General features: G+C 39.7%; 1 protein-coding gene across 1 annotated transcript in view; it reads left to right on the forward strand.

The window, feature by feature from the left end:
* The window catches only part of P3h2 (prolyl 3-hydroxylase 2), a 148,689-nt gene that overhangs the window by 97,819 nt on the left and 23,010 nt on the right, over window positions 1-27,860 (forward strand). Inside the window, exons 2-5 of the mRNA XM_048453908.3 lie at window positions 15,074-15,226; window positions 18,580-18,769; window positions 25,435-25,566; window positions 27,409-27,551. Coding sequence (XP_048309865.3) covers window positions 15,074-15,226; window positions 18,580-18,769; window positions 25,435-25,566; window positions 27,409-27,551 — 618 coding nt within the window. The remainder of the gene's footprint in view (window positions 1-15,073; window positions 15,227-18,579; window positions 18,770-25,434; window positions 25,567-27,408; window positions 27,552-27,860) is intronic.

Consider the following 27,860-nt stretch of genomic DNA (forward strand, 5'->3'; position numbering starts at 1 on the left):
TCATTGTCTTAAGTTTTAATTATACATAGCATTTATTTGCTTGGTTAGAGTTACCCCAAGATTTGTGGCTATTGTGATTGGTGTTGTTTTCCCTGACTGCTTTCTTGGTCTTTGTTATTTGTGTATAGGAGGGATATTGATTTTTTGAGTTAATATTGTATCCAACCACTTTGCTGAAACTTTTTATCAGATATAGGAGTTGCCCGGTGGAATTTTTAGGGTCACACACACATACACACACACACACACACACACACGCACGCGCGCGCACATATATGTATATGTATATGTATAATTATATAATCTGCAAATAATGATACTTTGACTTCTTCCTTTCCAATTTATAACCCCTTTTATCTACTTCAGTTGTCCCGTTGCACTAACTAAAACTTCAAGTAGTATGTGGAATAGGTATAGAGATTGTGGCCAACCTTGTTTTGTTCCTGAGTTTATGAAATTGCTTCAAGTTTCTTTTCATTAAATTTGTTGTTGTTTGTAGGCTTGCTGCAAATTACCTTTATTTTGTTTACGTATGCCCCTTGTATCATTCATCTCTCCAGAATTTTTATCATGAAGAGGAGTTGGATTTTGTCAAAGGTCTTTTCTATATCTAATGAGACGATCATGTGGTTTTTTTTGTCTTTCAGTTTGTTTATGCTGAGGATTACAGTTACTGATTTTTGTATATTGAACCATTCTTGCATCTCTGAGATGAAGTTTATTTGATCATGTCGAATGATCTTTTTGATCTGTTCTTGGATTCAGTTTGCAAGTATTTTATTGCATATTTTTGTATCTTTTTTTTTTTGAAGGGAAATTGGTCTGTAATTATCTTTGTTGAGTCTTTATGTGGTTTGGGTATTAGGGTAACTATGATCTCATAAAATGAATTGAGCAAAGTTTCTTCTGTTTCTATTTTGTGTACTAATTTGAGGAGTATTGGGTTAACTCTTCATTGAGTAGACTAATAGAATTGTGTGCTAAAACCAACTGATCTTCTTTATATTGTTGTTGTTTTGGTTTCGTTCTGGGCGGGGGAGGGAGACATTTAATGACTGTTTCTATTTTTTAGAGATTATATTTTTACTTAAATTGTTTTTCTCATCTTGATTTAACTTTGGTAAGTGATGCCTTCTGAGAAAATTATCCATTTCTTTTGGATTATTATAATACAAATACACATGCATTGCTCTTAGGTCAGAGGCAAGGAAGAGTACACAATTTAAAATCATAGCTAGGCATTATTTAGGTTATAAAATTTGATGACAGGGAAGTAAAATGATCTAAGGCAAGTATAATTGGTTTGCTACATTTTTCTCTTACAGGAAGGTTAAACAGACAGGCTGAGTATAGAGTAGGATGTCAGTCTTAAGTCTTCAGTGATCTCAAGATGTATTATTAATCTTGGCTGAGAGGTCAGGAGGAAGTTCCAATCTCTTGCCTTGGATTTCCAAAGCAATCAACATTTATATCCTAAAAAGTGCATAGCTGTAATTTTAAATTACGTCCTCTTCCATGCCCCTGAACCAACAGTTGTGTGTGTGTGTGTGTGTGTGTGTGTAAATGTAGGAGAATTTTTTTTCTTGTAATGGATTGCCACACAATCCTCCCCACTCAGCTGCAGCACATAGTCTTCTTAAATGTCAACTAGTTTGAATTCAAAGACGAAGTTGAGACTGAACCTCAAACATCTGCAAATGCACAGCCAACAGCACCATCTGCAAAGTAGAAATGCTGCAGTGGCAAACTTTTCCTAGCAAAAGCCCAACATTTGGCAGCTGACCTCTAGCACAGAGTCACATTTCAAGGGGGTTGGGAAGTGAAGCAATGTCAACCCACAGTGTATACAAACTCAGAAACCTTAAGTTTTTTTTTTTTAACTACTGAATATAATTTCACAGTCTGCTTGATATGATTTTTTTCCTGGCTTCTTTTTTTTTTTTTAAACAAATTCAAACCAGCCTCTTAATTTGAGCACTCCCTTAGCCCTTTTCTATATTCATTTGCAACCACTTTGCAAATTTAATTTGGCTTATTCTGGGTGGTATATGGAAAGCTTCACTTTGGCTTGTCCTGACTGTCATTGGTGATTACAGGATATATTTTAGGTTTACCTTTTTAACATATTCATTGGTTTAAAGCAGTAGATAACTCATCTTCCCGATGAAAAAGATGGTTCGGCCATTTTGTCTTCGATATCATGGCATACTACAAAAACCACTGACTTTGGAATCAGAAGAAAGATGATGGGGGTTCCAGCTCCTCTGTCAGGTGGATAGACTGTAGGGCTCTTCTCACTCAGACCTTCGGTTGTCTTTGTCACATAAGCAGAGATGGGGTTGAGGTGTTGAACGGGATGGTTGGCAAGGGACACTGGACTGCATTTTAGTATTCTGGTATCAGTTTGGTGACAGTTTTATAATGAAAGGCATTCTTCAAAGTTAGTGACATTGACCTTAGTCAAATAGAGTCTCAGAAACTTGATTAGTCTTTTGAGATACTCTGCAGTGAACAGAAGTTTTTGGTTAGAAGAGTTAGGAAAATGTGGAAGGCATTCTTCCCCTTATTCATAGTATAGCAGTATAATGAAGACTCCAGATACCCTGCCCTAAGGAAAGATGCTCCATTTGCAAGTTTATCTTACACTTTGATATTAATGATAAAATATTTTTGCAGGTCTTTAATCACCTGGGGGAAGGGGGTGGCATCCTTAGCAAGCTAAGAGCTCTCTGCAAGTCTCCAGTCATTTTTACTTCCTGGGTCATATTATCACGTGATGATCGCCAATGAGATCCTCGGCTCAGAAGATTTTCTTTCTGCCTTCCTTTGGTACAAAAACCTCGAGTATGTCTCAAGTGAATACTTGCTGGTACTCCGTTGACCAGATTGAAGTTAAAGTTCTTCACTGCTACGAGAAGACACTTCTTTGAATGTCTCCATGTTGCATCAGACATAACCTTACTCAAAACGAATGATGATTTTCCAACCCACAAGCAGCTGTGCACCCACACAAAACTTTTCTACTGTCTTTGCTGTTTCCATCCTATTCCTGGTCCATTACCTTTGACATTTTAAAGTGACCCTTGATTTTATGTTTCTCTTGGCTAGCCTGCTGTCTTATTTTTTAAAAGGGGGGATTTCCAGTTGTTTTCTGGAGACTCTTAACTCTTCTCCAAACTTTCTCTTCTCCCAGTTAATCCTATGATAGCCAGGCTCTTCCCTCAACTAGGAGTATCATCAAGTTAATCAGACAACCCCAGTCTCGCTCCCTTCATCCGATGAGAGATGAAGACGTCCATAGCCAGCACTGATATATTAGTTTATATTTTTCAAAGCCTTTAAAAAAATGAAACAGAAGCACACTTGCTCCTGTTTATACACAGACCCATGCATAGGCCAATCACTTCCCCTTTTCCAGGAGTGAAACCTCAGATCTTAGCTTTGTGTGTATTGCTTCCAATTATCTAATTCTATTCAACCGTGCTTCTATTTTGTCAACACATAAGCATCAATCCTATTGCTCCTCATCGTGTTCTGCAGCCCATGTTCTCACATGATTTCTGTTCTTCAAGACCCTCAACCCATCCTGCCTTCCAGGATGCCTTTCCATCTAGGTAACTGTGCCTTGACATTTATGTCTGTAGCAATGCGTCCTAACTATTCACGCTGCCACTGATCCCGTACAAACTTAGTTTTTCCTTCCTTCCTTCCTTTTTCCCTTCTTCTCTCCTTACCTCTCTTCCTTCTTCTTTCCTTCCTTTCTTTAGTTCTTTCTATTTTTATTCCTTCCTTCCTTTCTTCCTTCCTTTCTTTATTTCTTCCTTAAATTCTTTCTTTCTTTCTACATAGATGTAGGCATCTATGTGTGCACAGGTTCATGTGCACATGTGTGGATGTGTGTGCAAAAGCCCAAGATTGACCTTAGATATTTAGATATCTGTCTGTCTGTCTGTCTATCTATCTATCTATCTATCTATCTATCTATCTATCTATCTATCTATCTATCTATTTTTTGAGACAGGGTTTCTCTGAGTAGCCCTAACTGTCCTGCAACTTAGTCTTTAGACTAAACTGGCCTTGAACTAAGAGAGCTACATGCCTCTGCCTCCCAAGTGCTGGAATCAAAGGCATGCGCCACCCCGACTGCTTGAATGTCTTTCTTAATAACTCTTCATTTTACAGATTTGAAGTTTCTACTTACACTCAGAATTCACCAATTGCACCTAGTCTAACTGCTCCCTTACCCCTAGAATCCATTTCTCTGCCTCTTGGGTGATGGGCTTACAGATGGACACCATGTCTACATGGGGTTTATGAGAGTGCTGGGGTCGGAGCTTCAGTGTGAACCTCTTGAACGGTAAACACTTTCTCTACCGAGCCATCTCCCTAGCCCAAGAACCTTTTTTCTGGCTATTGGCAAACTATATATTATCAGTGGGATTGTATTTAATAAAAGACAAAGACCATTGTCATTTGGAAAAATAGAAGAAAGAAAATGCTGCCAGTGGGCTCATGTACTTGAACACTGGGTGCCCAGTTGGTGGCGCTGTTTGAGGGGGCATTGGAACATTTAGGATGTGCAGCCTTGATGGAGGAAGTACTCACTTTAGTTCGGCTTTGTAGTTTTGTAGCCCCATACCACTTGCTGTTGCCTGTCTTCTTCCTGTGTGTTGGGAAGTTACAACCCCTCGGCTTCCTGCTCTCGCTGTCAGCTGCCATGCCTTCCTGGCCATGAAGGACTTTCTCTGTAATAGTAAACCAAATTAACTGTTTTTTCTATTCCAATTCACTTTTGATCATGGCATTTTATGGCAGCATTAAATAGTAACTTAGACAACCATGCCACATTTCTTTTATGTTACTCAAAAAAAAAATGTTTATGTGTAAAAGAACTACCAAAGTTCTTTTGCTGAGAACCATCTTGCTACACAGATGAAATTTGTACTAACTGACCTTGAGTTTGAGAGAATAGCATGTCAAATCTCAAATATGTGTTTGTGAATGGATATTTTAGTTAATATTTTATTCCCCGACACACACATTTTTATTTTGTGTGTATGTGGGGATAGCGGGCTGTGGGGATTTTGCCTCGGCACGTGTACATGTGAAAGTCAGAGACCAACTTTTTAATGTTGATTCTCCCCTTCCATGTATCTTCGAGGGATCAAATAGGTTTTCAGGCTTGGTGACTGAGGCCTTTGCCACCCAAAGATATAGATCCCAATCACCGTCCTGCTACTAATTTTCTGGACAAATCTTTTACTACCCTCCAGTGGAGCAATGGGGACTATATGTGTGAAAGTGTGTTCAGGTCAATTTCCCTAGTCTTATTGGAAGTGAGTGTTTGTAAGACAAGTAACAGGATTAACATTGCCCGACATGTTTAGACCATAAGTATATTTTAAAAAATTTAACATTCCCAGAAGTTCAGATAACCTGCCATTTTCTTTCAATAGATACTGTTGGCTGAAGTACAGAGAATGCTTGTATTGATATAGAACCTGTGGATATGGTGGGGGTATTTCATTTGCTTTCTAGTCCCAAGGTCGTTGCTGTGGCTGAATACTTGGAAAGCAGCAGGTGTGAAAAGTCAGAGGTATTTATGAAACAATGAGACACTCTGCCATGGACACTGCTTCCTTAGGGAGATCATGTGACCCCGCAGATTTGGAGCACATTCTAGGCAGCTTGACAGGTAAAGTTCTTCAGGACCCTTGGACTCCTTTAGACGTTTTCTCCAGGAGAGATCTGGAAGTGAACTTCTCATTGGCAGTCAGCCAAGGCACATTCCTTCGCATATGCTGAAATGAGTGCTTGCCAATAAGTTTTGAGGGCAATCTCCCCATTCTTATTAGAGCAAAGGTTTATATATCATAAAAGAATTTGGTGTCTTTGTCTTCCCAAAGAGGTATGAGTAGAAAAAGCCTTTGATTTACTGGTTTGCTTTTCTTGCATTCCCTGGTGAAATGCTTGCGGAAGAACATTAATTTTGCTTTGTGAAATAGGGATTCGAACACATTAGAAATTGTGATGATGAACTTATTTATATATTTACAGACCTTCAAGGCCTTTTCAAGAGATGATGTTGGCAAAACATCCCCAGTGTTGTTCCAACACTGTTATAGTGCTCACCAGCCCAATATCCAACTGGTCATTTGTTTTCCTTGGCCCACAGGCCTCCCTTTGCAGTCCCCTGGAGAATTCCAAATGGTTATGTGAAAAATAGGATAATAGCGCCACACTTTGCTTCCCACTTCCCATTCTTGCCTATGACAAAGAATTGAGCCTGTCACTGTATTGTTTCATAGACCGGTCCCACTGGCATATTAAAACAAACAAACATGCAAACAAACAAAAGCAAATCTTGTTTTGTTTTCAGAATAGTCTCAAGACCAGAAAGGCCAGCACCAACTCCGTATTAAGCTAGTATATTCTTGATGGTCATGGAATATTTCAGAAGCAGGAATCTGCAGGTGATTGTCCATCAGATGTAGATACAATCAAATTCCTGTGACATTGTGCGGTTTCAGGGAAATGGGATGTGGATGCTAATGCTGCAAAGCATGACCCAGAGTGAGCAATCCAGGAACTCCACAGTGGGTCACCAGAAAACGATAACACACATGTCTGCTTGTCGTCATGAAAAAAGAACATGTCCACAACACCATGTCGTTTATCCAGAGTGCTTCACCTCAGCACAACTTCCTACTTGGTGCTAAAAGTCCCTCTTTATATGATTCAGTGCCCTTTTCCATAGTGATCAGATACCTCTGCATTCAGGGACTATCTTAAGGCTAGGTAGGGATTTATCTGTAGATTCTTGAGTTTCGCATTCCTACCGGGGGACGCCCAGTAAATGTCCACTTTTAGCTTATTGTAATGTGTATTGCAAGCTATATCACAATATACAAGGATCAATTATTATTATCAGCGACTTTGCAACTATATTCTCCCTGCCGCTGTCACAGTCAGAGGAGTCCAGTTATGTTATAGTAGAGAGGGTTATTACCAGATCACTATTATGATTTTTAAAAAATAAACTAAAGTGAAATTGTTTGTACTTTGAAACTGTGGCTCCGGCGGCATTCCCAGGACACTGACCGGAGCATGTTATGAAATGCTCAGCGTATACTTCCAGAAGAAATTTCCAGAGAGCATTAAAGTTCCACGTCCAAGAACAGTAGCAGGAAACAAATGTCAGAGAGGTCTTGGCACCAGCTGTCTGTTCGGTAACCATTAGTCACCCTCTGACACCTCGGGGGAGACGGCTGGACAAGCACCACAGAAACCAAGATGCCTGCCTTGTTGCTCATTCCATCTCTGCCCTGGTGTTTAGAACCCAAACTGACAACCTCATACCAAAAAGCCACATAGACTGATTTCACTGTAGCCAAGGCTGACAGGTCCACATTCCATCACCAAGACAGATCTGTGCCCAGCTGCCATCCAATTTTTTACAACGTTTTTTCCCCTCTTTTTGTTGTTGTTAGAAAGCTAGACACTTTGCAGATGACTTAAGTAATGTTGCCCAATTAAGCATGCACTTAATTTTGACTAATACTCTGGTTTAATTTTTTTTTTTAACATCAAGAGATTTTGTTCTGCTTCTTGGCGTTTGCATTGCCAGGTAACATGGGTCTCCTTTGTGCGAGAATCACACAGTGTAGCTGACGGGTGACATCTGTTTAAATGCGTTCACTGGGTATCACATTTTTGGGAGTGGGTCACCATCAGTGTTTAATGTTAACATGGAAGCTGAGGACATCACCACGTTGTGGGGCCCAGCAGGCGTCTATTCATCAAACTCTGCATATTCAATAAAGGAAGGAAAGCACAGACACGGCTGGCAGAGGAGAGCGCTTTTGACAGCCCATCCCCTTTCCAGCTCATTCCACAGGGGAAATCTACTCTTCAGAAATCTCCTTCCCCTTCCTCCTCACCAAACAGTGCTTTGAAAGCCATAAATATTTACTCATAACCATGGATACCTTCTTAGACTAACGTTCCGTAAATACAAGGATAATTCATTTTCTACGCTAGCATAGACACCTACTTTCTGGGTTACCGTGAGAACTTGAACACCAGGCATTTCTGAATGCTCTACATGGCGCTGTAGGAAAGAAACAGGATGGCTAGCAATTGAAATCGTCCCGGCACCCAAAAGAGTTTTGAGTTTCCTGACTAGAGCTACTATTTTGATAATTATATTCTGTAACGGAAAATACAAAAACCAAAGAAAAATGCTCCACTTTCAGTTTCTTATACTAAAAAACTCAATATATTGTACCTGCTGTGAGTGATACAAAGTTTAATGTTAAGCTTCCCAGAGTCAGAGCAGAAAAATGGCACAAGTTATCATGTGTTCCCAAGGTATGCTGAAGTTAATCTTATAAATCTGTCAGGAGAGGCTCTGCCGCACTGAATTTGAAAATAATTCCATAGATATTTTTAAAATTATGATAGTAACATGACATCACTGGGAAATAAAATACTGAGTCATGTCAGATGGTTGCTTTTTATTTTCCAAATATCTGATTCTATTATACAAGATCTTCAGGGCTCTGCTAAAATAAAATGTGATTTTCTCATGTAACTTGACTTTTGAGCTTATTAGACTATAATGTACAAGGTTAGTTTAATTCAGTAGCTCCAAGAAATTACTAGAATTTATTTCAAAATTTGTTTTCTCAAAATTGCACCTTTAGTTTTTTTTTTTTCCCCAGTGTTTTTGAGATGTCATTATCTATATGGTCTGGAAAAGAAAATCAACTTAGGTCAGTAACAATTGGAAGTAAATTTGGAGACTAGCAAGTGAAATATTTACCCACAAAAAATTCCGGTGGCACAGTCTATATCTTGTAGGTTCATTCAATATCAGTGGGACTGCTGTGGCTGGAGAGGTGGCTCAGCTGGTAAAATGCTTACTACGGAAAGACAAGGACCTGAGTTTGACCCCAGTTCCGATGTAAACCTTGGACAGATGATGTGGATTGAAACTCTGGTGCTAGGGAGGCAGAGCCAGGCAGAACTCCTGAACTCAGGGCATGGTCAGCACTCATCCATAAGACAGTAAATAGCAATCGAGAGGCACGCGGTGGTAACCTCTGGCCTCCACACATTGTGCACACACATGTGCACACACACACATGGCACTCAAACTTGTGCTCCTTCTAATGGTATGCTTGAGTTTTTTTGTTTGTTTGTTTCCTTTTGTCCTATCTTGCTCCTGAGTTGGGAAACATTGTTATAAATAGGATGGGTGAAGGAAGAGGAAAAGAAAGGAATGAAGGACAAAAAGGGAAAAGGCCACTCTGCCTCAGCTGTCTTTTGTTTATTTGGGGGAAAAACCTGAACTGGGCGGAGTTACTGCAATGCCTTTCTGACTGTTCTGAAATCCCTTCTCCAGCTAGTAGACTCGGTGGGTTATCGTTTCAAGACCTGTGCAAGATCTTGTTACGTCCCTTCTTGAATTTCTTTAAGAGCTAGCTTCCTGTTGCACTTAGCATGGCATTCAGACTTTAGCATAACCTCTCAGCCACCTGGCTCCTGGCTACTCAGCTCACTCTCCTTCCTCTACCCCTCTGCTCTGCCCTGCTTTTCAAACACACTTGGCTTTTCCACTTTAGGGCCCGTGTACAGTTCACTTTCCTTTCCCTGAGATGATCCCTCTCCTCTCATCCTTATGTCTGAATGCCCTGCTTTTAGTTCCCAGCTAAGAAGCTGCACTGCAGTTCCTTTAAGGAATTTATTCACAGGTCTTCTCCTCCAGCTAGCATGTGCATGCTCACACCAGCTCCCTTGAGGCATTTATTCATAGGACTCTTCCTCCAGCCAGCACACGCATGCTCACTCCACTCAACACTGGTCGTTTATACCTTTTAACACTCAGGAAGGGCATATATTATTTTCATTTTAACATGAGATTTATCTCCTCCTGGAATCATTTAGAAAGTGGGGTCTTTTATTGCTTCGGGCCACATGGATCTTTTCGTCAACTCTCTGGGTGTGTAATAGAGTGTGCAAAATGAACGACTGCTAAATACACGTGTGAACGACGTAAAGAACTTGTATGTGACTGGAGTGTGATATTTACAAGTAAATTTTACAGTGTATGTAAGATCAGCTCATCTGGGCAAATTTGCTTAAACAGAGTTAAACTACGAAGGCATATACCTCTAACTCTGTAAGTTGTTGAATGGTGTGGTACTGTATCTGAAGTCTCTCTGCGGCTGGTAGATGGCTCCTGAAGGTGCGTGCGCGTTCCGTGCATACTTGGCAATGTCTTTTTTTTTCCCCCCGATTTTTCATAACGATTTATTGATCGCTTAGCTATCTGCGAGCCAGACGGGACTCGAACCCGGGTCCTCTGGCTAGACATGGACCATGACCCGTGTCGGGACTGTATTCCCTGACTAGCCTGGCAGTGTGACTTCTGAATGTTCACAGGGTGCTGATTCCATCACCATTCATTTCTTCTTCTACACAACCTGGCTGCCCCATACAGCCGGACATCTAGGCTAGTTTTCCTCATTCTGTAAGATCTGAGGGAAGTGAGCCAGCGCTATCAGAAGGACGCTCTTCCCCACACTTCCTGCAACTCAGTGGGCTGTTCAGAGTTAGATATCCTCTTCTTGTCAAACCCTTCAACTTTCCTCAATTGTTCTTTGCGTCACAGTTAATTTTTCTTTCCCAGAGTGAGCCTCATAGCTAGCTATGGTTTGTTCTAACTGTGTCTTAAAGGAAATCCCACGTGGGACCTTTAAATGCAGTTTGGGTTTGTGGATAGTTCATTCTTCAGCTAAAATCTGGTGTTTAGGGACCTTGTTACAATCTCCACCCAATAAATGGCCTTGTATGTAGCATTTGCATAATCACTTGTACTTTTATTACCGTATCCCTCTAAAACAAAGTACAAATACATACAGCCTACGATTACTCAGATGGTTGAATTTATAGACTCTGGCAGACAGTTTTAGTTTCATGGACTGGCTCACAGTAATTCAAAAGTCAGGAGCAGCACACGAAGAAATTTTATGGTTCAGTGTTAGGTCGCAGAATCTCCTTCATATGTGCATATGCAGGTGTGTTCTGTTCTGGACTGTGTTACAAGGAATGAAAACAAGCAAGCACACAGTCACTACAGTAAAGCCAAGAAAGGGAACTAGACGGCCACCACTGAGGAACCCGTTATGAGACCCATGTTCCTCTGTGACTATCCGCAGCGGGAACATGAGTGTGCACAGGGACTCCAGAGGTGCCATTGTTACACTCTCATGCCGTTAGCACATCATGGCATATGAGCTACCCTCACACATAACATCTTTTGGCTGATGTATTAAATAGACACTTTATTTTTCTCTTTACATAAATAATTGTGTATGTGAAACATAGGTAGACTATATGAAGAACGATAAATAAGTTACAGGTTCCTTTCCACAGAAATCCATTCATGCAAATATACTTGACTATCCCAGGGCAGTGTGTGCTAAGTCCCAGTACAGGGGTACGATGATACTGAAATTCTTTTTCTGTCACAATCGGTCTGAGAAAGTATTTTTTCAGACAGTCTTCAAGCTTGACCTCATGGGACAAGTTATATTTCAAAAAGGAAACAAAAACAATGAACAACTATTCTCTATATCAGTGGACCCACCTGAGTCAAGATGGGTTTGGGAGAAAGGGAAATGAGGGTTATAAACAGCAAACAGTGTTCATGCCTCAGGCTGCAGGTCCAGGGTGTTGATGCTAATTCATCACTAATAGTTGCTCTGTTACTCAGAGGCAGTTGCCATGACACACAAGAGCATGATGCATCCTTATACATGCTGTATTCATGGGCCCTCTACATTCTACGCTTTGATGATGGGAGCTCACCCACATCATCGAGTTGATACATCATTTACAAATTATGTACTATTGCTTCTGAAACATTCACACATAAAACAGCTAATCCATACAAATCCCAATTAGTCTACTGGGGTTTGGGATGAGCAGAGTCATTGCTCTCTATGTGACTAAAGCACAAACCTTTAAATAACTTTTTCTACATTCACTTGACCAGTAAGTTTGGATTTTTACACAATTGAGAACTTGTTCATCTTCTTGGTTCCCACAGAAATATCAGCATGTAGATGCCCATTTTATACTTCTATGTAATAGTGTTTTTTTTTTAATTGAGAAAATTAGAATTGAACAAGAAAGCAGCTCCAAAGTCAGCCATTATGGACGGCCAAAATATTTCTGGGTGTACATCATGACCTAATTTCAGGTAATAGCTAAGAGAAAGAAGTTCCACAGTTAATATGGAAAAGGAAACGAACACGTTAATGGGAAAAAGTAAGGACAGCAGGCCGTAAGTTAGGGCTGCATATATCTTCTGTGGTGGAAGTTGGTTGTTTGTGTATTTCCACAGTGCAGTGGCTAGACACCTGTGAATTCACTATGGCTTTGTATTTCTTCTTTTAAAATTGTTTTTATTGAGTTTCCTATTTTTCTTTGTTCCTCTCCCTTCCTTCCCCCCCTCTTTTAACTTTCCTATCTCCCCCATTCTCCTAATTTACTCAAGAGATTTTATCTTTTTCTACCTCCCATGTAGTTTAGATTCATGCATATCTGTCTTAGAGTCCACATTGCCTAGGTTCTCTGGAATTGTGAATTGTAGGTGTTTTTTCTTTGCTTTATGTCTTAAAAGCCACTTATGAATGAGTACATATTATATTTGTCTTTCTGTGTCTGGGTTACGTCAATATGATGTTTTCTAGATCTATTCATTTGTCCACAAATTTTAAGATGTCATTATTTTTTTCAGCTGTGTAGTACTTCACGTGTAAATGTACCACATTTTTCCTTACCCATTCTTCAGTCGAGGGGCATTTAGGTTGTTTCCAGGTTCCGACTATGACAAATAATCCTGCTATGAACATAGTTGAGCACATATACTTGTGGTATGATTGAGCAGCCTTTGGATATATACCCAAAAGTGGTATTACTGGGTCTTGAGGTAGGATGTTTTCTAATTTTCTGAGATGATTTCTGAGAAATCATCTAATTTTCTAAGAAATCCAAAGTGTCTGTACCAGTTTTTACTTCCACCAGCAATGCAGAGGTGTTCCCTTTACCTCACAACCTCTCCAACACAAGTTGTCATCAGTATTTTTTATCTTGGCCATTCTTACAGGTCTAAGATGGAATCTCAGAGTTGTTTTGATTTGTATTTCTCTGCTAGCTAAGGATGTTGCGTATTTCCTTAAGTGTCTTTCAGCCATTTTTGATTCATCTGTTGAGAGTTCCCTGTTTAGGTCTATACCCCATATTTTATTGGATTATGTGATCTTTTGGTGTCCAATTTCTTGAGTTCTTTGTGTATTTTGGAGCTCCAGACCTCTGTCCGATGTGTGGTTGATGATGATCTTTTCCCATTCTGTAGGCTGTCATTTTGTCTTGTTGACCATGTCCTTTGCTTTACAGAAGATTCTCAGTTTCAGGAGGTCCCACTTATTAATTGGTGCTCTCAGTGTCTGTGCTACTGGGGTTATATTTAGGAAGTGGTCTCCTGTGCCAATGCGTTCAGGTGTACTTCCCACTTTCTCTTCTATTAGGTTCAGTGTAGTTGGTTTTATGTTGAGGTCTTTGACCCATTTGGACTTGAGTTTTGTGCATGGCAACAGATATGGGTCTAATGCCATTCTTCTACATGTTGAAATCCAGTTATGCCAGCGCTATTTGTTGAATGTGCTTTTTTTTCCATTTTATATTTTTTGCTTCTTTGTCAAAAATTATGTGTTCATAGGTGTGTGGATTGACATCCGGGTCTTTGATTTGGTTCCATTGGTTCACTTGTCTGTTTTTATGCCAATACAAGGCTATTTTGCTACTTTTTTAGAGAAAGACTCAGTTGAATAGTTTTATAATGTTAGATGACTTCATATTTACGTATTTGATAACTGATTTTATTTCTTTATATCTTATGATAGACCAAACATTCTTTTGGTTATATTATAAAAATAACTAATATAAATGTTTCCTTTTCTGGTATGAAGAAAGTGAATCATTATGTAGGGATTCTCCTTAATTCAAGCAGAAACCAAAGTGTTTTTGCATTGAGTGATTTTTAACTCCCTTTAGTTACAAATATCTCTTTATTTCACCATGAAGAGGCTTAGGAATGTCGGCACAATAATTATTCAAAATTCTCACTTTTGATGCTGGAGAGATGGCTCCATGGTTAAGACCATGTACGGCTTTTCAGAAGACCTCAGTTCAGTTTCCAGAACCTGGTCCAGGCTGTTCACTACTGTCTATAATTCCAGCTTTGGGGCTCTATCACTCTTCTTTGGCATCCATGAACACCAACACTTATTTACATGATTAAAAGTAATCCACCCTTTTGCATTAATGAGTATCCAAGTTTCAAAGTTAGCGTCTTTTCTGCATTGGACTAATTTGCTTCTTTCAACTTCCTTTTTTTGTTGTCTTTGTTGTTCTCTAAAGCTAAAGAACTAATATGATGAGGGAGGATTTATTTAGTCTCATCATTTAAAAAGTCACAGGTGTGTGTCTGTATGCATTTGTGTGTCTGTGTTTCTGTGCTTGTGTATTTCTCTGTGTGTCTATGTATGTGTATCTGTGTTTGTGTATGTTTGTATGTGTTTGTGTGTATGTCTGTGTGTCTATATATGTGTGTCTCTGTATGTTTGTATGTGTTTGTGTGTATGTCTGTGTGTCTATATATGTGTGTCTGTGTTTGTGTATGTTTGTATGTGTTTGTGTGTGTGTCTATATATGTGTGTCTGTGTTTGTGTATGTTTGTATGTGTTTGTGTGTGTGTGTGTCTATATATGTGTGTCTGTGTTTGTGTATGTTTGTATGCGTTTGTGTGTATGTCTGTGTGTCTATATATGTGTGTCTGTGTTTGTGTATGTTCGTATGTGTTTGTGTGTGTGTGTGTGTGTGTGTGCTTTACTTGGAATCCTATCCTAACTACTTCCTTACTTTGAGGCCTCAGAGCGATCACTTTAGTTCTCCAAGCCAAGTTTAGAAAACATTCCCTTGATTGCGTCTTTTCCTTCCACAGCTGAACCAGCTGGAAAAGGCCATGGAGGCAGCGCACACATTCTTCATGGCCAACCCTGAGCACATGGAAATGCAGCAGAACCTAGAGGACTACAGAGCGACAGCGGGGGTGGACGCCTTCCAGCTGGTAGACAGAGAGGCCAGGCGACATCTGGTGAGTCCTGGGGCCTCCGTCCCTGCCTCGTAAAGCTGACTGCACCTGTTTCCTTGGCTCCAAGCTGAATCGCACCATTGTTCATATATCAAGTTCAGTCTTAATGTCCACCACCTTTCACACATTTGAAAAACATCTTATGAAATATTGTAACCACCGGTGAAGCTCTATTTGATATTCTATATTAAAATTTCAATAACTGAGAGAAATGAAAATTCTCTTAGAAAAATCAGGCTATGGTGAAGCCTAAAATTCGGTGAAGTCATCTGTCTCTTCCATGAAGCCTCAGTTCTTACTTAGGAATTTTTCACGTCTTATTTTTAAATTAGCAATTTATTCATTGACAGTTTCACCCGATGAAAACAATGAATACTGACCACATTTACCCCAGACTTTTACCTTCTTCCTCCTACCTTGTATACCCCTCTTTCCTACTTGAGTACCAGCCTCAGTACCCCCTCAGGGCTCAGAATTGGATGTCTGTGGCAGGTGAGGAGCTGAGGATAAAACTTAATTCAAGTACATTATTTCTGTATCTTCATTATTTTTTCGTGCAAGGGGAAAAAATGAAGTGAAGGGGGCATGGAGGAGAGGAAGAATAAGAAGAGTAAGGGGAAGAATAAGGAGAAGAAGGAGAGTAAGGGGAAGAAGTAGAAGTAGTGAGGAGGAGAAGAAGAGGAAGAGTAAGTAAGGGCTGATCTCCATGAGGTTTTTAGTTTTTACAGACACATACTCCATAGGCAAGGACAATGACAACATGCATATCAAAAAGGGCAAGTAGAACCTGACAAAGTAGTACTCTGAAATAGGTGACCTGACCCAGGAAAAAGCCAGCATTCAAGGGGAAGTATCTGACATTCCAAACCATTAGATAAAGTTTCTAAACTTCCCTGAGTTCTGGATTCACCCATTCCCCTCATCTAATCTCTTTTGTGATAACCAGCTTTGTGGATGCCCAGATTTGTGTGTTAGCAAAGGTGGAGCATGTTTAGTGCCTGTCTTCTACAGAAATTTTTATTTGGTCTGTTAGCAGGTAATTTGTGGGATTGACTCTACATAAATTTAACTGTTAGAACAAAGAGTGACCACCAAGCTTCAAGGCCACATGGTGTGGGGATGGAAAAGAGCAAGGTCATTTCATGGCCTGTGTAAAATTCATACTACTGAGGTGTTTTGGGAACGAATCCCATTTAGAAGGGTTTGAAGGGAAGAATCATGGCTTCACAAGGTTTTTACAGATATGACAGTGACTTTTCCAAAAGACAAGTGTTCCTGCAGCTCTACAATAGGTTACTCCATGTGGACATGTACGTATACACTTCCCGTGAATCTGCCTTTTGGTCTGTCAGCTGTGCACTCACTGTAGAGTCCTGTGGGTTCCCACATACACATCTCTTTCTCACATTCATGTTCATGTCTATTTGTCTTGTGCCCCTGAGTTTAACTGTGCCAGTCCTCGTGACCAGGGTTTGGAACTTTCTGTTGGAGACTGGTCATTCCAGCAGTGGGTGCACAACTGAAGGTAATTGATTCCCTATCCCAGAATCCATCAATAGTCGGGAGTGCATGCCTGACTCCAATGACAGTTTCATTTCTAGTTTCTAAAGCGACATGCAGACTGATCTCCAGGGTGGCTCCAGTATCTTACATTCCCACCCACAGTGAATAAGGGTTCCCTTGCCCACATTCACCTACCCCAACCTGTGCTGTTGTTGTTGCTATTTTTACTGATGGTCGTACTGACAAGGGTAAGTTGGAACCTTAAAGTAGTTTTATTATGACTTTTTCTGATTGCTAAGAATGTTGCTCATGTTTTCCAAGGTTCCCTAGACATTTCTTATTCTGTTTCGTGCTGTAGTTTATTTTGAATGCAGCATTTTGTTGATTTCTTTGAAAATGCCGTACATGCATACAGTGATTTTGAATCATACTCACCCCTATTCCTCCCATCCAACTCCTCTTGGATCCATGATCACCTCCCCTACTTCCCTCCTCCCTCCTTCATGTCCTCTTCATAAATAAGCCACTGAGACCAATTACTGCCAGCTGTATATGCATGGGTATGGGTTACACACTAGAGCATCTATCTACCTACAAGTGACCACATTTCTAAAGAAAGCTTGCTCTTCCTCCCTCTAGAAGCCATCAACTCTTAATGACTTCTTAGCTAGGGGTGGGGGAACAAGTGTCCCTCTCCAATTCATGACTTGATTTTGTGTCGGTCTTGTGCAGTCACCAATACTGTAATTTCATGAGTGCATTGGGTTTATCATGCCTACAAGACACTACTTCTTCGAAGTCCTTCATGATTTCTGTTTCTTGCATTTTTTTCTGCCCCCCTATTACTTGATGTTTCTTGAGCTTGGCAGGAAGAAGGTATGATATAAATAATCTACATGTTGTCAAATTCTGTATTGTTCAATCTCAGTGAGTTTCTGAGACTTGGCTAGTTTTTCTGGCTGTTGATATCTAACATTATTCCATGTGGTCATATAGAATACAGAATGTTATTTCAACTTTCCTGGATTTTTGAGGCTTTTATTTGTCTCCTAATATAAGTTTTATTTTGGAAAATGTTCCCTGAATTGCTGAAAAGAATGTCTACTCTTTAGTTCTTAGATGAACAGTTCTCTAGATGTCTGTTAGTTGATACCATGTCGTGTCATTTTACTGTGGCTGGTTCAAGTAATCCTCCTGTCTCAGTCATTTTAGTATCTAGGACTATAGATGCCAATGGCCTTTCCTGATATTTAACATACTTACTTTTCATCTAGAAGTGAAGCTAGTGTGAGTTATTCATGGCTACAGTATTTGTCTCTTGCTTTCCAATGTGGAGGATTTTCTTTTGTACCGGAAGTGTACAAATTGGAGTTTGAAAACCCCACAGTATTCTTCTTACAATAAAATATCATTTGAAATCCCACATGGAAAGGCCTTTCTGCCTCAGTTTTTTTGACCTCACCTTTCTCAATGTGACCTTCCAAATTACTGCCAAGAAGAATGATAGAGAAATATTTCAGAAGGAAGATTTAATGGACCAAAGCTTGGAAGTGATGGCACCATTCTAACCATTTTTGCTATCCTCTATGCCTTCCCTACAGCAGAGAGGTTATAGACTGTCCCCATGTGTGTGTGCAGAAAGAAAATAGATTGATTGACACTGCCCTAGTCCAGTTATGCAATGGGTTCCCTTTCTTTGACATTTACTTGAACCTGTGGAAGTCACAATAGACAGATCAAAAAACCTGTCATTACCTTCTGCGGCACAAAATTCCGCTCTGACCTTCCTAAATGATCCCGAGTCTGTGTTCATCCCACTCTTGACAAACAAGACCGTGTCTGTGTCCTTGCAGGAGAGCTATAATGCAGGAGTTAAACACTATGAGGCCGATGACTTTGAAGCTGCCATCAAGTACTTTGAACAAGCTTTAAGAGAATATTACAATGAAGATATGGAGTGCCGAGCTCTATGTGAGGGGCCTCAGAGGTTTGAGGAGTATGAGTATTTAGGGTATAAAGGCGGTCTTTATGAGGCAATTGCAGGTAAAGCTTGTTTTTGTTTTTTGCTTACTCTAAAATGCTATTGATATTGTGTAAAAAGTATTCTGACAATATAGTGCTTAATAGTGAAGATTGTAGCATGTTTACGATTCTCATGTGTCTATTTCATCCTGTCCTTGGCTGCTAATTTTTATAGCTAAAGTTTTAAGATTTTTCTTCCCAATTTCTTCTGATGTATGTGTTCATAATTTGTATTTATTTATTTCATCAATGTAAAAATAGGAAATACTATGAGTATTTCTTTTCAACGTATTTTTTATTTTATTTTATGCCTAGCAACAAAATGTGGACTTCTCATGTAAGTACATGTGGACTCACTTTGCTGTATGTAGTGGCTAGATAACACCTATGATACAGGACCATCATCATTTTAAATATTAGTCTTTACTGAGGACTAGTGAGATGGTTGCAGGTTTTCAGTATTGTAAGTAATATAGCAATGACCCCTGTGATACAGTCTTGTACAACTCATTGACAGATTATACTTGAGAATGTAGTTTAAAATAATAGGCAATGTGTGATATGTAAGCCTTTTATTGGAAGAAGTGAGTTCTCTGTATATACCCTATTTGAAGACAAAGAATTTGTATTAACAATATAATGTAAAAACACAACTGTCAGGAGAAACTTTCAGAGTGTGTGTTTATATAATACAAGAGAGGTGGAGAGCTTTCCTACAGAACAAAGGACAAGAGAAAGCGGAAACCATAGTCTACATAGAATACCAATAGAATTAAATTGATTACAAGGACAAGTAACCAGTATCTCAAATAACTTATAGACAAATTTTTAGTACCTTTCATAGTAAAGCGAGGTTATAAATTATTAATTAGTAGTAATTTGTCTATCAATTAGTAGTAGTATCAATTACTAATGCTTCTTTAGCAATTATAACATAAAATGCACCCATCCTCTTTTTTTTTTTTTTTTTTTTTACTTTTTTTGTGTGTAATACTGAGGATTGAATCCACAGTATCATGCAAGTTAGGCAAACACTGTATTGCTGCGCTATAACTTTATCCATCGTTTTATTTTTTATCATGGAATTCTAATCTAAGTTCCCAGGCTGGTCTTGAACACTCCTTAGTGAGCAGGCATTGATATTCTGTAATTCCCTACCTCAGATGCCCAAGTACCAGCCCACAAGACCATAGGCCTTCCTTTGTTTACATCTCTAGTCAGTGAAATAGAAAGCTGGAGGCCCTAGGGTTATGGGGATTGTAGAGAAAGGAGAGGTTCCTGGAGGGACCTTATTTGACCTTAGCTTAATGCCTCTTGGTGTGTACTCAATCAGTTGGGTCAGTTGGCCACAGAAGTACAGGCAAGCATACAGGTAGGTACAGTGGCACACTTTGCTTTGACTATGTTTTAGCGACTGGCACGGGGAAGGCTTGAGGAGGCCCCTGTATATATAAAGCACCATGTATAGGATAAATGATACAGTTGGCACACAAATACCAGATGTAGATTGCTGTGTGGAGGGGGTGGGTACAATTATAGTCTTGGATTTTGGTTTTAATATTCTGTTTTCCATTCTATTTTTTTGACCGTTCCATGCACTTATACAGTGAATTTTAGTCATTTTCAGACCCCTGCCCCATCACCCAACTTCCTTCTCTACCTGAAGACCTTCTTAACAGGTCCTCTCCTACCCTCTCCTACTTTCTCCTCTCTCCCTCCCTCCCTCCTCCCCTCCCTCCCTCCCTCCCTCTCTCTCTCTCTCTCTCTCTCTCTCTCTCTCTCTCTCCCTCTCTCTCTCTCTCTCTCTGTTTCTGTCTCTGTCTCTGTCTCTCTCTCTCTCTCTCTCTCTCTCTCTCTCTGTGTGTGTGTGTGTTGTTGTGCAGTGAGTTTTATTAGAGTTTCTTGCTGGAACATGGGTAGGACATTACACACTTGACAAGGAGAGCTGTCTAGTAGGTACATTAAGATGACACCACCTCCCCCAACAACCACTAACTGCCAGTACCCTGATAGGTCCCTCCTCCAACCTCGATAAAAGTTCAGTGAACTCAGTGCTGGACGTGTCTTGTGCAAGTAGACACAGCTACAGTGATTTCATAAGTACCTCTGCTATATCATATTCAGAAAACATCTTTCTACTCCTCATCTCCCCATCCTGTTTCATGCATTCTTTCTGACATCTCCCATGTCCTCTATGATGTTTCCTGAGCTTTGGAGGAGTGACATTACTCTACCAAATACAGAGGAACACTCCAGCATTACGTATTGTCTGCAGTTTAGTCACTCATGGGTTCCTTCATTAACCACCCCAGTGTAATTAGAAGCTTCTGTGAAGAGAACTGGGAGCAGCACTAACCAATGACTATAAGCAGTATTTAGAGGGCAGTTTGACAAAACAAGTGTTTTGCACAATGTAGTAGGTTTGATAGTAGCAGGTTCCTTACCTGGGCCTGTGGTCTCCCCAGCCGAGGGCTGGTTTTATTGTTGTTAATGGTATCACAGGAGCCTCAAGTGTGCTAAACTTTTGGGGAGACTTCTCACACAGATCTGCATCTCTGTCTGCTGCTCAGACACCTCACTGAAGAAATTCTACTCCCTTTAGGCAAGGAATTTGTTAATTAGGACAACTGAGTGAGGTGGCTGGAAACAAACTAAGAATCAGATGCATAAATTTTCATCAAGAGTTCATACTTTTAAAGTAAACAAAATCTAAAGTCAAGTAAAGAGTGGCTCCTATAATAGCAAATCTTTATCACATATTAGTTGACAACATGTGATGTTCCAAGACACACACAATGAAGAAATGATGTTCAAATGAAATGGAAGTTACTAAAGTCAGTTTACCTTCCCAATTCTAACGTTTCCGTATCTCCCTCAAAAGCACTTACTTAGTAGCTCAGACCAGATTATGTGAAGTGGCTTTTCAATCTAACATCTTCCTCAACTTTTAAGTCCATCTTATTTGTTACCAAACTTGGACAAATGCCCTTTTTTCCATGGCACTTAACACTTATTGAGTCAATCCGTTTGACATGGGAATTTTGCTTAAATAAAAACTGCATTTTAACCAAGCCCCCATGAAGGCTTCCTTCCTGTTCTTGGTGTGCAGGTCAGACAGAACTGTAATACAGAGCCCAAATTCTGTCCTAACTCTACTGTATATAAACTTCCTCCCTTTATGGCTTTCACTCACTTGGAATAAAGACCAATAACCTTGAAGGACTTGCCTTATGTATATTCATGTCCTCCATTGCTGCCTTCTCAAGTTCTTTGAAGTCTTTGGATGTGCCACTTCACTCTCTGTTCTCCTTGCAAATCAGGTTTTCCATATCACATAGCCAGTGTCCTATCTTATCAGTCCTCATTCCTCAGGGATTGGCAGATCCCTATGCTACTTAATAAATGTTGGCTAAATGAATGTGTTGATGAGTGTGAGAATAAAGAATATGGTATATGCACCAGTAACTTTGCATAGATAATTGTGATAACAATGCCTTGTGCTTGTGATAATGTTGGTCATAAATGAAGGTGGAGTTTTTAGAAGCTAATTAGAGAATAGCTACAAAGTGTAAACTAGAATCAATATATCTATTACAGTCAAAGTCACTACACTAAATCATCAAACTATGAAGTGCTCTATTACCCAAAGTAAATTTGAGTTATCCAAAATCAATATACTTGTGTGAGTTATTTTGAGGATTTATTTCCAAAACTTTTCTTTCCTTGGGCATCTGCCAATTTAACCTTCCTGTATTTTTGTGAACATTGTTCATCTAAAAATAAGTTTTGTATGTCTTTTACAGTATAATTACTGAATTTTTCCTTAACACTGTATTTTGCAAGGAGAATGAGCTAGCATTTTATTTATTATTTATAGTAACATATAAATATGTTTACATATGTAAATACATATAAACTCTTTATTTAATAGCTTACTGTGCTGTGGTTTTATGAGATCATGTACACTACCTCCAGCCTCACATTTGTCTGTGTATCTGTGCTGTCAGTGTCCATGGAACTGATTTGGCAAATGGTCTAAATTCTGTTATGACAACTGATATCTCTGTAGGTTAGTATTTAGTGCTGGTCAAGTTACCATAACCCATTGACTGTTGGGAAGGACAGACATCTCTTTGACTCTTAAGTACCACAATCAGCATCCCAGCTCCCAGCCAAACACCATTGAGTATTTGTCATAATCTCTCTGGAGACAGTCCAAGACCTGCAATTATAGAACTATGGTAAGATTTCCTGGAAATATGAAACATGTAAGATTTCATGGAAATCTGAAACATGCTCACTTTATGTAGCAAAACAAAGACAACTAAATGTATTCTCACACAGTTGTTCTGAACCTCAGTCTTATTAAAATGCACCTTGATTGCACAATGACACTGAAAGGGAAAGAAAACAACAAATATAATTACCATGTCAATTTCTACTCTGCAAATTCTTACATTGGTGGGTGTCCTCAATTTGTAGTTAGACTGGCATTCACAAAGGAGAATGTGTTAGGAAAACCTTAACACTTGGATGTAGTGAGGAGCTGTTTGTTAGTTCCCAGCCGCTTGACCTCGAAATAACCACACAGAAACTGTATGAATTAAATCACTACTTAGCCCATTAGCTCTAGCTTCTTATTGACTAATTCTTATATTAATTTAACCCATATCTATTAATCTGTGTATTGCCACGTGGCAGTGGCTTACCCGCAAAGTTTTGGCATGTCTGACTCTGGCTGCAGCTCCATGGCATCTCTCTGACTCCACCCTTCTTTCCCCCAGCATTCAGTCCATTCCTCCCCACCTAGCTCTGCTCTGTCCTGCCCTGCTCTGCTATAGGCTCAAAGCAGTTCTTTATTTATGATATTCACAGCATACAGAAGGAAATCCCATGTTACTTAAATTGTAGAGTTAGAAGAGACTAAATGTTGGAAGAAAACACAAATGGCTGCTTGATGCTAATTTTCATGTGGTCAGTTCTGTTTGTGAAACCAGAAGGCTATCTTTGTTGTTTTAATTTGCTGTTTATACTCTGCTTCGAAAATATATTCCTTCAGATTTTGAATTGTTCATTGTTACATCTTTTTCATTTTTTCTACCCTTGTCACTTGATATTAGAGCAGTGGTTCTCCATCTGTGAGTCACAGCCCCTTTGAAGGTTGAAATACCCTTTCCCACAGGATTCCCATATCACTTATACTGCATATCAGATTTTACTGCATATCAGATATTACAATTCATAACAGTAGCAACATTACAATTATGAGAATAATTTTGTGGTTGGGGGGTCACCACAACATGAGAAACTGAAGGGTCACAACATTAGGAAGGTTGAGAGCCACTGAATTAGAGAAAAGATAGATTTGATGGAAAAGAGGACATCGGGCTATGGAGGAGTGAGCAGCTGGCTGTTTTCTGTTCCCCTAAGATATGAAACGCCGCTAGTATTTTATTCCTAACTTCAGATTGAACATGTAGACCTCATTATTTTCTCCACATTTCCAACTGGAGGTAGAAAGCAGTGGGCTGTGGTTTTGATTCTGTTAGCTGTTCGACATGGGCTCTAGTTAGCCAGGTTATGGAAAACGTTTGCCCCACCCTCCAAATACTCCTTTCCTTCCTGTGTCCCAACCTTGTTCTGTAAAATTGCCCAGATCTAAGATGAACTCTGACTCAACAGAGACCCTTTTGAGAGAAGCTGTTGTGCCCAATTAAATTGTGCAGCCATGAAGTCAAGTGATTTTCTCCACCTCCAGGGAGCCTACTCAGCCCAAGTATGAATGAACCATTCTCTCCCTGGAAAACGTTGCCCCATCTTTGCTATAGAATTCAAAGTTAGGCAAGGAGGGAAGGAAGTTTTCCTTGTAATATTAGTTGCTTGTGTTTCTTCAGCTCATGAGACTCTAGAGCTAAGGGACATGGAATCCCCTGTACTTCAGTGTCTTACCTATTATAAATAAGGAGAACAGCCAACAAAGAGGGCACAAAGAGGAGAGGACTGTGCTTATTCTAATTTTGTTAGCTGTCATCCTTTCTGTCATTTTGCCACTCTCTGTCAAAACAGTATCCCATGTATTAGGATATGTAGTGTCTAGTGAGAACCTGATCTATAAGTGGATAGATTCTAGTCCTGAGCAATAGGCATCAAGAAATATCATTTGAATTCCTCCTTTAAATATCATTTGAATTCCTTCTCTAAATATCATTTGAATTCCTCTTTTAAAATTGACAGGGAAGTAGAGTTTAAGCCCTCCATTTCCCCTGCTAACTTTCTGTGTGGATGGCTGTTCTATTATCTGAATGGCTTAACATCACTAGGATGTGAATGACTTGTCTCAGTTCCATTTCATCTCAGACCCTCTGCAATAAACCAAAAGAAGCTCAATATGTCTGGTGAGAAAGTCTACATTCAGCTTTATGCACAGGAAGCCTGATGTACTACAGAGGTTCGGGACCCAGCACTGTTCAGTGATCATGGCTAAGATGATGTTGCCAGCCACTATTTGAGGAATTGATAATACAGAGCTCTATCTATCTATCTATCTTCTATCTATCTATCCATTTCTCTTTCTCCCTCTCTCTCTCTGAGTATTTTGTGTCAATGCATGCCCTGCAGAAGTGCTTCCCTGCCTAAGGTGTGGCCTCAGCACCTAGAGGACACACACTTTCTCTCTTGCCTTCCAGATCACTACATGCAGGTGCTGGTCTGTCAGCATGAGTGTGTGAGGGAACTCGCCACCCGCCCAGGCCGCCTCTCACCGATCGAGAACTTTCTTCCCTTGCATTACGACTATCTACAGTTTGCCTACTACAGAGGTAAAGTATGGACCATCCATGAAGACCTTTGGGGTTCTTCTTTATTAATGTTGGCATCTTCACCATGCAGACCTCTGCTTTCTTTCATTTCACCGCCAAAGCAATGCAGGTCTATGTCCATTATTCTCCTTGCCTTTTGGCTGCAGCTCAGAACAAGGAAGGCAGGGCACTGGCAGTAGATGAAGCACAGAATTTACTGTGATAACATTCTAAAACTTACACTAGACTTGCAAGATTTCTTCTTCAACCCGAGCTGCTTCTTCAACTCACTTTTAATAGGATTACATTCCCATGGTTGAATGAACCAGTGTTTTAAAATAATTCCCCTTTTTCTCTATCCATAATCCACTTCCATGTTCTTCAACTGAGTGTTTTATACTTCTAAAATATAATATGTTAACACACAGAATTTTCCTTCTTTTACATGAAGACAGCATATGATTTATAATATTTTCTGGATATGGATATTTTTTCTTTACTACATGCCAATTGACTTTTAGTAGATTAGGTAAAGGAAATAGGTGTATTTTAGGCCAAAATTAAATTCTAGCAATTTATTATTCAACTTTAATAGATGAGTCCAGAGAGATCTTTCTGATCGCTCCTTTTCTAAATGCCTGCATACAATTGAATTAGAGCTTATTTCGTGTGTCTTCTTATTGAGGGACAGCTGTGTTGCTTAGTAATCTTTTGTGACCACAGTGAACTTTCAAGTGGATAACACGTCGCACATGTCTGTGCACATCTATATCGTATTTTTAAGGATAAAAATCTGAAATGTCACCTACTGGGTCAAATAGTTTATTCATTTGTAATTTTGATTCACATCGCCAAATTTTTCCTTCATATGGGTTGTATTTTCCAGAGTTCATCATCAGAATATATTATAAAATGTTTAGATATTCCACAATCCCCTAGGCAAATTTAGTCATTCAAAATAGCTTTAGTTTCCTTTTTTTTTACTGAAGTGAAAATATTGAATCCCCTCTCTCATACTTGGAGCCATCTCGGAGAATTTATGTGCACACAGAGAATGTATGTACATATATTTGTGTGTGTGTGTGTGTGTGTGTGCTTATGAAGAGAGAAGTATTTTTTTAAAAAAAGAAATCTAATTGTGTGAACTATTTGCAAAGGTGGCACAAAGCATTTCAGCATTCTGTTCCTAAAAGTGAAACTTTTTTCTTTTTTTTTCTTTTCTTTCTTCTTCTTTTTTTTTTTTTTTTGCAATAGCTAAATGTTTCTAGAACAAAGAAGTCACATTTGAAACACCCTGGGCTACTCCTTGTAACAGCTGGATGCCACTCAGGTTGCTCCCGCTGTGTGGGAAGGGGTTAGAAGAGACCATCTACACCTCTGGAGATCAAGGTTACCCCATAGAAGCAAAAGTATACAACACACTTCCCAGTGATAAGAAGTAACAATTTGAAATCACTTCTGCACTCATATTTTATTTATGAAGGCTTCACCGCCATATTAGAAGGTCACGCTCAGAGTATTTACTTAGGTCAAACAGCACAAATCTTTCCTCTAGAAAGTCACAGCCGATTCATACGGTTTTGCTGTGGTCTTACAGCAATCACTAAGAAGCATTTTCAGGTGAGACTTCGCAGCATTTCTGCAGTGTGCCCAGCACCACAGCAAACAAAAGGTTTTCCCATTTGAGGCTCTGAAATCATGTCTGTCCTCCTATGTAAATGCCTCTGACCTTCTGACTCAGCCTCGGTTTGTCTCCCATAAACAATGATCAGAACTAACGTCAGTAGGCACACAGAAGTCTTCCCCTGAAATCCTCTGGGCAGATCTAACTGATGCAAATGTGGCAACGCCTTGTGTTTCCAGTGGGTGAATATGTGAAAGCCTTGGAGTGTTCCAAAGCCTACCTGATGTTCCATCCAGACGACGAGGATGTCCTGGACAATGTAGACTACTACGAGAGCCTGCTAGACAACAGCATTGACCCAGCATCCATTGAGGCCCGAGAGGTGAGAGCAGAGTGCGGAGAGAAATCTCTACACTCAGGTGGGTTCCAGGGAGAACTGATTAAGAACCAACAGACAGACATCATCGTCAACAACAAAACAACAAAAAACAAAACAACAACAACAAAACACATAGAGACTTAGTGACTGTTCCAGATCTTAATTCTTTTCCATGTTTACCATGCCAGAAGCGCATGTCTCATAGGAACTAGCCTGTGTAAATCTGGTGCCAAGAAGGCTGCTTTTGCAACTCTGATCTTTATGTTAGCTCGTTGGCAGTTATAATGTCAAGTTTCACTTGAGCATCTATCA

Source organism: Myodes glareolus, chromosome 2 (assembly GCF_982192425.1).
Source record: "Myodes glareolus chromosome 2, mMyoGla1.1, whole genome shotgun sequence".
NCBI classification, from domain to species: Eukaryota; Metazoa; Chordata; class Mammalia; order Rodentia; family Cricetidae; genus Myodes; species Myodes glareolus.